The sequence below is a fragment of the Taudactylus pleione genome, unplaced genomic scaffold (genome assembly GCF_031769625.1).
Source record: "Taudactylus pleione unplaced genomic scaffold, aTauple2 ptg000903l, whole genome shotgun sequence".
Lineage (NCBI taxonomy): Eukaryota > Metazoa > Chordata > Amphibia > Anura > Myobatrachidae > Taudactylus > Taudactylus pleione.
The window spans coordinates 4,527,363-4,538,514 of NW_028285304.1; the positions used below are offsets into that span (position 1 = coordinate 4,527,363).

An 11,152-nucleotide genomic window follows, 5' to 3' on the forward strand; every position below is an offset into this window, starting at 1 on the left:
CCATGTGGGGTGGGCGTGCAAGCGCTAGAGGCAGGGGGCTGATTACTGATCAGCCTGGCTGAAGCCGCTGGGGTGGATGGATGGCAGCTGAGCTTCTGCTCCTCGCTGCTGTCTGATAGATCCTCACGCTGGGAACAAGCAGGGACAGTCTACAAAACATTTTTCCAGTGTTCAAGTGTATTCAGACACTGTTGATTACACTTGAATACTGACAAGTAGTTTGTACACGGTCCCTGCTTCTTCCCAGCGTGACCCTCTGACCTCTCAGTCAGCGAGGATGAGAAGTGTAATGGGATGTAAATAATTCAATAAGGGAGGAGGGGGGGCATTACCTGTCATTGTGTGTGTGTGTTTGTTATGTTAGACCTGTGCCTGCAGGGGCTGTGTTGTCCCTGTCCTTTATTTCCTACTCCATACCCCTAACCATAACCCCCTAACCTTCCCTCCCCAGTGCCTAAACCTAACCTCCTCCTCCCTGCACCCTAACCCTCCCCTCCTAGTGCCTAACCCTCCCCTCCTTGTGCCTAACCCTAACCTCCCCCTCCCCACACCTTAATACTCTCCTCTAGTGCCTATCCCTAATCCTCTCCCCTAGTGCCTAACCCTAACCCTCTCGTCTAGTGCCTAACCCTTTCACCTCTAGTGTATAACCCTATCCCTCCCCACCTAGTGCCTAACCCTCCCCCCTGGTGCCTAAACCTAACCTCCCCTTCCTAAACCTAATGCCAGGTACACACTAGAAGATATGTACATATCGGGCATATCGGCCAGTGTGTACCCGCTATGTCACTGACGAGGGTTGCTCCCACGTTTCGTCAGCGACATTGCCCATCAGACCTAGGGGGATGATATACTTATTCAATGGGGGAGGGTGTATTTGTTTTTAACTTGGGGAGGTAATACTGTCTATGCTGGGGATGGTGATTAATGTATGTGCGTGGGTATAATTATTGTGTTTCTGTGTGTATAAGGGGTGTATTCATATTATGTGTTATATGTGGGTCAATGATGGTCTCTGCATTATCTGGCATTCACTGTGACTCTTTACATTATCTGGCGGTTACTACGACGCTCTCTGTATTATCTGGCGGTCACTGCAATCTACGGGGCACCACTATTGGGGGCATTGTGTAAGTGTGATTGCTGGACTGGTATTTGGGGAGAGTTCGTGGAGCTGCATATCAATTTTTTTTTTTTTGGAGGGGGGGTGTCACCATGAGTTATAGCACCGGGTGACACCAGCCCTAGTGACGCCTCTGGGTGGGTTGAATATTCCCAGTGACAATCCCACTATCTGTGCCTCCACAAACTTTCTTACTGACTCCTTTGGCCTCTTATAGTGGACCAACTCTAACCCATTGTGACGGATAATCCCCCTTGGCCTAATCATCATCCCCAAGCTACTGCCCATCTCTAGATTCCCTGACCAATCACGCATATCTTCAAGTGTCGCCTATCTTGACGCCCATCTCCTATGCACTTAAAACTACCGCTTTTTGCAACCCCTTCCTTTTTTTCCTGTAACAACCGGCAATACTTTTGTTACCATAGGGTCAGATTCAGAATTGGGAATAGAGTAAGATAGAACAATTGACTGTACCTAATACATTTTTTGCATGTGGGATAAATACTGACTGCTTCTGTATGTAGCCCACAAATGCTGGACAGCTTTATTTTTACACTGCAATTTAGATTTCCGTTTGGATACACCCCCTCCCACATCTAAAGCTGGGTACACACTAGACAACTTGCAAACGATGCAATGTCTTCAACGATTTCCCTTGAACTCCCAGATAAACGATCTAGTGCATGCACACTGCAATCTAGCAAATGACCCAACAATATATCTTATATCGTTTGGTGATTAGATTAACTATATACTGTAACAGTATCATCTGATAGTTCGGTAGTGCATACACACTGCACGATCTGCGGGGAATCGTTAAAGAGACTGACAGATCTTCCTGCATTTACAAAAGTTCTGAAGATGCGACGCACGCCATCAAGGGGGCGTGCACAGTGCGTACGCACTTGACGATATGGCGTTCCGATGCATCTGGAGCGGCCAAAAGATAGTCTAGTGCAGTGTGTACGCATTACCAGGACTAAGATTTTAGTCCTGGCGACCAAGTTTTTCAAGGGTCCCCCCCCCCCTGCAGGGAAGTGCCATTTGCCGGGTGCCAGATGAAATTTTACCAGCAGGGGTTCGACTCCCGCTATTGGGCACAATAACGTCATAACGTCTCTCCCATAGTTCGGAGGAGTGACGGACAATGGATCGGGGCTTAAGGTAAGTATTCTGTTTTTTTTGCGTGTTCAGGCGGCACTTTAACAAGGGGCTTACTACTGGAGGCACGATTACAAGGGGGTTCACAACTGATGGCACGATTAAAAGGGGGCTCACTACTGGGGGCAATTTTACAGGGGCATTACTACTGGAGGCACGATTACAAGGGGGCTTACTACTGGAGGCACGATTACAGGGGGGCTCACTACTGGAGGCACGATTACAGGGGGGCTCACTACTGGAGGCACGATTACAGGGGGGCTCACTACTGGAGGCACGATTACAGGGGGGCTCACTACTGGAGGCACGATTACAGGGGGGCTCACTACTGGAGGCACGATTACAGGGGGGCTCACTACTGGAGGCACGATTACAGGGGGCTCACTACTGGAGGCACGATTACAGGGGGCTCACTACTACTGGGGCTGGTATGGGCATGTTGCAGAATCTGATGACCATTAAAGAGGCATGTGTGGTGATTTGATGGCATGTGTAGAGGTTGAGGGGCACTGAAAGGGCATGTGTGGTGGTCTATACAAGCCTTCATATATTTTGGTAATGGACGATGGTCTGGCTCCTAAACGTTTAAGATGGCTCCTAGATTGTACAAAAATTTGTCGAGCCCTGGTCTAGTGTGTACCAAGCTTTAATCTCTACACACTGTAAATCTGCCCCACCTGCAGTGCAGCATGGCTTTACCAAGAATCACAGTTACTTGCTCTTAAGCTGGGTACACACTGACAGATATTTTGGCCGCCGATCAATTGATCGGTCAATATATCTGCTGCCCGTTGGCCAGTCTGTACCCGCGATATGTCGGTGAACGCAGTCTTTCACCGACATTTCGCATTGGCTGTGCTGCACAGCCGATGGACAGATAGGTCTGCAGACATATCTGTCCATCGGCAAGTGTGTACGGGCACACACACAGCGGCAGCCGCGGGAAGGGGGGCAGGACACGCCCCCGACACCACCTCCCCGGGACCTGCAGCCAGACACAGATGATGGCTGTTCAGTGTGTATGGACGACTATCAGCTGCAGATATATCTGTATAGTGTGTACCCACCTTAACTCTATCCCCAAATCTGAATCAGGCCCTTAGTTAAAATCAAAGACAAAATAAGACACTACTCTCCTCTATAACAGGCCCAGCCGGATCTCGCAGTCTCTCTCTACATCATAATATTCACATGAGCCTTAAATAACACAGATCCAGCCACAAACCCCAGTTGCTGTCAGTGAATCATGGCATATCACACAGACCTGCCACTGCAGGAAATCACACTTCAATGCCAACTTTAAAATCAACCTTTGACTTATATAACTGCTCATTCATTCTACTTCTATCATTTCAACTCAAGTTGCTTATTTAGGTGTTATGCAGCATTGTTTATAAATCATGTACTTGTCCTGCATTGTCTGTACTGTTAATAATTGTTGTCTTGTGTGCTCATTTGTTTCTGTACTTTGTAAGGCGCTGCGGAACCCTTGTGGCGCCATATAAATAAAGGATAATAATAGTAATAATAAAGTCTATTAGCCTCAGATTACTTTTTAGCACCTTCAACTCTCTTCCCTGCCCACCTGCACAACCTCCTCGCAGCCCAGGGGTCTGCAATCTACTTCAAAGATAAAATGGACACAATCAGACAGGACATTTCCATCTCACCTCCACTATAAAAGCACAACTTTTTACACTTTAAAAAAATAAAATAAAAAAAAACACAAGAACAGTAAGCTTGAAGTGCTGCCAATATATATTGTTTAATTAGATACCTGCTCCTTTTACTGCAATGTACAGACCCATTGGGGTCAGGAGGCTACCAGGTACAGAAAATACAGAGTCATGCAAGGACATGAGCAGCGGGAACTTAGGCCCCGATTCAGAGCCGGACGCTCTGACCAGAGCGCTCGCTCTGAATCAGGGCCCACCTCCATAATTATGGAGCGTCCTCCTGGACGCTCGTATAGCTGTGGGTCACCACCCACAGCATATACGAGCGTGCAGGATGATGGTCGCGATGGTCTTGACCATCGCCACTGCGAGCCGAAGCCTGCGGTTGAGTTTCTCAACCGCAAGGCCCGGAGTGATTTTGGCTCTAGAAATGTAGAAACATTAACCAAAGACACCTTTTATACTTTCAGGAGTCAAACATTGCAATACATGTTTACAATGTATAATTACCTAAACTGACAATGACTATTATTTTGTCAAGCACGCCCCTGGTAATTCTATAAATACCGTGAATGTAAACTTCCAAATAGGGAATTGAAAAATAAAAAAGCAACTAACCACCCCTTGTAAAATACATCCTTGTAAACTTTTTGCAAGGCCACCAAACCACCACTTGTGGTCTTCCGTTACTGCTGTGCAAGCCACGTCCTGCTACGGAATCGGTATGATTTACCGTCAGACCCATGCCCGGCAGTTGTAATCCCAACAGCGCCATCCCGGCATATACTAACCTATTTCTACCCCCTAACCTTAACCCTCCCTTAGGGGTGCCTAACCCTAACCTTCCCCCCCAGTGCCTAACCCTAATCCTCCCTCTAAGTGCCTAAACCTAAGTTCCCCGGGTGGGTGCCTAACGCTAACCACCCCTTCCCATAGCCTAAACCTAACCTGGGGGGGGGGGGGGAGACCCTAAACCTAACCCTCCCCCCCAAGCGGCTATCCGCGCTCGGCATCCCTTCGATCGGGATTCCATAATGTCTAATGACAGGCGTCAGCAGATAGACGCCTGCCTTTAGACCCTTCCCGGGATATGACAGTCGGGAAGCCAGCTGTCGGGATTAGGTCCGTGGGCTTCCCGACTGCAAACCCCTGCAGTCCCCAAACTGATTGCAGATTGCTTCCCTGCTCACCGACGCAGCGTGTACACTTAGGAGGAAGGATAATGGGAAAAAGGGCTGAAAGACACAAAACCCCAGTTTCACTGCTAAAGAGGATGAAGACTCTTTCAACAATGACACAATTCAGTATATATAATCTGTCTTTGTAATAGTACAAATGTTTGAGGAATTAAAATAGAAAAATGTATCACTTTTAAGTTAGTCGGACAAATGAACTTGAGTTGATATAAAGGCGTGACACAACAATCAGCCTATAGCAGCATAACCGGAGGCCTCACATCACTACTGCGCTACTGGGGAAGCTGCTCTTTCCACGGAATCGGTGTGATAAACCGCCGGACCCATGCCCGGCGGTTGGAATCCCGATAGCAGCATCCCGGCAGAGGAGGAAATCCTGATCGTCCAAGGTTTGTATTGTCTAACCTAATTCTATCCCCTAACCCTCCCTTAGGGGCACCTAACCCTAAATCCCCCCCCCCCCGGGGGTGCCTAACGCTAACCCCCCCTTCCCCTAGCCTAAACCTATCCGTGCCTGGCGTCCCTTTGATCAGGATGCCGGTCTGCCGGGAAAATGACAGGCATCTAGACTTCGACGGCCTGTCATTTAACCCTCGCCGGGATTAAGCAGTCGGGAAGCCGGCTGTCGGGATTAGGTCCGCCGGCTTCTCGACTGCATACCCTTTCCACTACCCCTCCTGGCATAACAATGCCTCTACTACATATACCTCTGTCCTTACATAATCACTTGATGTGACCTGCTAATACACAGGACAGGGGACACGTAGGCCAGGCAGCGGGAGGATGAAGAGATTGGCTGGCTAGACTAAAAATAAGACACCTCAGAGATCCATGACCTACATAATGGCGCTGGGTCTATGGAATGAGAAGCAATTGTCGGCAGATGGGTCCAATCACTCATGGCAGCACAGGGTGGACTTATTGAAGTGAAAACATTGCATGAAACACGAGTGTGCAGTTGAAGTATACAAAGCTGTGCCCACTCACTCATGATCACTCACCCACAGGCAGGCAGGAGTGCCCACTCTCACCCACAGGCAGGCAGGAGTGCCCACTCTCACCCACAGGCAGGCAGGAGTGCCCACTCTCACCCACAGGCAGGCAGGAGTGCCCACTCTCACCCACAGGCAGGCAGGAGTGCCCACTCTCACCCACAGGCAGGCAGGAGTGCCCACTCTCACCCACAGGCAGGCAGGAGTGCCCACTCTCACCCACAGGCAGGCAGGAGTGACCACACTCACCCACAGGCAGGCAGGAGTGCCCACTCACCCACGGGCAGGCAGGAGTGCCCACTCACCCACGGGCTGGCAGGAGTGCCCACTCACCCACGGGCTGGCAGGAATGCCCAATCACCCACGGGCTGATTCTCACCTCGGCGATGAATTCCTTCACCGCGTCCATATCTCCGTTCTTCAGCGCCCACATGAGCTCCTTGTCAGACATGGTGAGGAGGGCGGCGGCTGGACAGGATGACAGCGAGCGCGGCCTGGCAGTGACACAACTCTCCGGCGGCCTCTCTATCAGCTTCCCACACACACAGCGCCGCCCTCTTGCTGCGTCACACGTCACCGCGCCCGGCATACGTCACCGCACCGGGGTACGTCACCAGTATTGCCGCCTACGCAGTATCCTAGCAACAACAAGCAGCCACTCAGAGTGCAGGTGGTGGGGCCTGGGGGCAGGTGCTGACATGTGGTCGGTGTGACATACTCACGTAATGCACATCCTCCAACATGACCCCTTCCACCGGCTACACAATGCTCACCCCCAAACTCATACACATTACACAGACCCTCCAACATGACCCCTTCCACCAGCTACACAATGCTCACCCAGACCCTCCAGCATGACCCCTTCCACCAGCTACACAATGCTCACCCCCAAACTCATACACATTACCCAGACCCTCCAGCATGACCCCTTCCACCAGCTACACAATGCTCACCCCCAAACTCATACACATTACACAGACCCTCCAACATGACCCCTTCCACCAGCTACACAATGCTCACCCAGACCCTCCAGCATGACCCCTTCCACCAGCTACACAATGCTCACCCCCAAACTCACACACATTACACAGACCCTCCAACATGACCCCTTCCACCAGCTACACAATGCTCAGCCCCACACTCATACACATTACACAGACCCTCCAACATGACCCCTTCCACCAGCTACACAATGCTCACCCAGACCCTCCAGCATGACCCCTTCCACCAGCTACACAATGCTCACCCCCAAACTCACACACATTACACAGACCCTCCAACATGACCCCTTCCACCAGCTACACAATGCTCAACCCCAAACTCACACACATTACACAGACCCTGCAACATAACTCCTTCCACCAGCTACACAATTCTCACCCCCAAACTCATACACATTACCCAGACCCTCCAGCATGACCCCTTCCACCAGCTACACAATGCTCACCCCCAAACTCATACACATTACACAGACCCTCCAACATGACCCCTTCCACCAGCTACACAATGCTCACCCAGACCCTCCAGCATGACCCCTTCCACCAGCTACACAATGCTCACCCCCAAACTCACACACATTACACAGACCCTCCAACATGACCCCTTCCACCAGCTACACAATGCTCAGCCCCACACTCATACACATTACACAGACCCTCCAACATGACCCCTTCCACCAGCTACACAATGCTCACCCCCAAACTCATACACATTACACAGACCCTCCAACATGACCCCTTCCACCAGCTACACAATGCTCACACACATTACACAGACCCTCCAACATGACCCCTTCCACCAGCTACACAATGCTCACCCCCAAACTCGCACACATTACACAGACCCTCCAACATGACCCCTTCCACCAGCTACACAATGCTCACCCCCAAACTCACACACATTACACAGACCCTCCAACATGACCCCTTCCACCAGCTACACAATGCTCACCCCCAAACTCACACACATTACACAGACTCTCCAACATGACCCCTTCCACCAGCTACACAATGCTCACCCCCAAACTCACACACATTACACAGACTCTCCAACATGACCCCTTCCACTAGCTGCAAAATGCTCACCCCCAAACTCACACACATTACACAGACCCTCCAACATTACCCCTTCCACCAGCTACACAATGCTCACCCCCAAACTCACACACATTACACAGACCCTCCAACATTACCCCTTCCACCAGCTACACAATGCTCACCCCCAAACTCACACACATTACACAGACCCTCCAACATGACCCCTTCCACCAGCTACACAATGCTCACCCCCAAACTCATACACATTACACAGACCCTCCAACATGACCCCTTCCACCGGCTACACAATACTCACCCCCAAACTCATACACATTACACAGACCCTCCAACATGACCCCTTCCACCGGCTACACTATACTCACCCCCAAACTCACACACATTACACAGACCCTCCAACATGACCCCTTCCACCGGCTACACAATGCTCACCCCCAAACTCATACACATTACACAGACCCTCCAACATGACCCCTTCCACCGGCTACACAATGCTCACCCCCAAACTCATACACATTACACAGACCCTGCAACATGACCCCTTCCACCAGCTACATAATGCTCACCCCCAAACTCACACACATTACACAGACCCTGCAACATAACTCCTTCCACCAGCTACACAATTCTCACCCCCAAACTCATACACATTACCCAGACCCTCCAGCATGACCCCTTCCACCAGCTACACAATGCTCACCCCCAAACTCATACACATTACACAGACCCTCCAACATGACCCCTTCCACCAGCTACACAATGCTCACCCAGACCCTCCAGCATGACCCCTTCCACCAGCTACACAATGCTCACCCCCAAACTCACACACATTACACAGACCCTCCAACATGACCCCTTCCACCAGCTACACAATGCTCACCCCCAAACTCACACACATTACACAGACCCTGCAACATAACTCCTTCCACCAGCTACACAATTCTCACCCCCAAACTCATACACATTACCCAGACCCTCCAGCATGACCCCTTCCACCAGCTACACAATGCTCACCCCCAAACTCATACACATTACACAGACCCTCCAACATGACCCCTTCCACCAGCTACACAATGCTCACCCAGACCCTCCAGCATGACCCCTTCCACCAGCTACACAATGCTCACCCCCAAACTCACACACATTACACAGACCCTCCAACATGACCCCTTCCACCAGCTACACAATGCTCAGCCCCAAACTCATACACATTACACAGACCCTCCAACATGACCCCTTCCACCAGCTACACAATGCTCACCCCCAAACTCATACACATTACACAGACCCTCCAACATGACCCCTTCCACCAGCTACACAATGCTCACACACATTACACAGACCCTCCAACATGACCCCTTCCACCAGCTACACAATGCTCACCCCCAAACTCGCACACATTACACAGACCCTCCAACATGACCCCTTCCACCAGCTACACAATGCTCACCCCCAAACTCACACACATTACACAGACCCTCCAACATGACCCCTTCCACCAGCTACACAATGCTCACCCCCAAACTCACACACATTACACAGACTCTCCAACATGACCCCTTCCACCAGCTACACAATGCTCACCCCCAAACTCACACACATTACACAGACTCTCCAACATGACCCCTTCCACTAGCTGCAAAATGCTCACCCCCAAACTCACACACATTACACAGACCCTCCAACATGACCCCTTCCACCAGCTACACAATGCTCACCCCCAAACTCACACACATTACACAGACCCTCCAACATGACCCCTTCCACCAGCTACACAATGCTCACCCCCAAACTCACACACATTACACAGACCCTCCAACATGACCCCTTCCACCAGCTACACAATGCTCAGCCCCACACTCATACACATTACACAGACCCTCCAACATGACCCCTTCCACCAGCTACACAATGCTCACCCCCAAACTCATACACATTACACAGACCCTCCAACATGACCCCTTCCACCAGCTACACAATGCTCACACACATTACACAGACCCTCCAACATGACCCCTTCCACCAGCTACACAATGCTCACCCCCAAACTCGCACACATTACACAGACCCTCCAACATGACCCCTTCCACCAGCTACACAATGCTCACCCCCAAACTCACACACATTACACAGACCCTCCAACATGACCCCTTCCACCAGCTACACAATGCTCACCCCCAAACTCACACACATTACACAGACTCTCCAACATGACCCCTTCCACCAGCTACACAATGCTCACCCCCAAACTCACACACATTACACAGACTCTCCAACATGACCCCTTCCACTAGCTGCAAAATGCTCACCCCCAAACTCACACACATTACACAGACCCTCCAACATTACCCCTTCCACCAGCTACACAATGCTCACCCCCAAACTCACACACATTACACAGACCCTCCAACATGACCCCTTCCACCAGCTACACAATGCTCACCCCCAAACTCATACACATTACACAGACCCTCCAACATGACCCCTTCCACCGGCTACACAATACTCACCCCCAAACTCATACACATTACACAGACCCTCCAACATGACCCCTTCCACCGGCTACACTATACTCACCCCCAAACTCACACACATTACACAGACCCTCCAACATGACCCCTTCCACCGGCTACACAATGCTCACCCCCAAACTCATACACATTACACAGACCCTCCAACATGACCCCTTCCACCGGCTACACAATGCTCACCCCCAAACTCATACACATTACACAGACCCTGCAACATGACCCCTTCCACCAGCTACATAATGCTCACCCCCAAACTCACACACATTACACAGACCCTGCAACATAACTCCTTCCACCAGCTACACAATTCTCACCCCCAAACTCATACACATTACCCAGACCCTCCAGCATGACCCCTTCCACCAGCTACACAATGCTCACCCCCAAACTCATACACATTACACAGACCCTCCAAC

General features: G+C 50.8%; 1 protein-coding gene across 1 annotated transcript in view; it reads right to left on the bottom strand.

The window, feature by feature from the left end:
* MTPN (myotrophin) overlaps positions 1-6,740 on the bottom strand; it is a 70,997-nt gene extending 64,257 nt beyond the window's left edge. Inside the window, exon 1 of the mRNA XM_088459232.1 lies at positions 6,531-6,740. Coding sequence (XP_088315358.1) covers positions 6,531-6,740 — 210 coding nt within the window. The remainder of the gene's footprint in view (positions 1-6,530) is intronic.
* Positions 6,741-11,152: the final 4,412 nt, after the last annotated feature.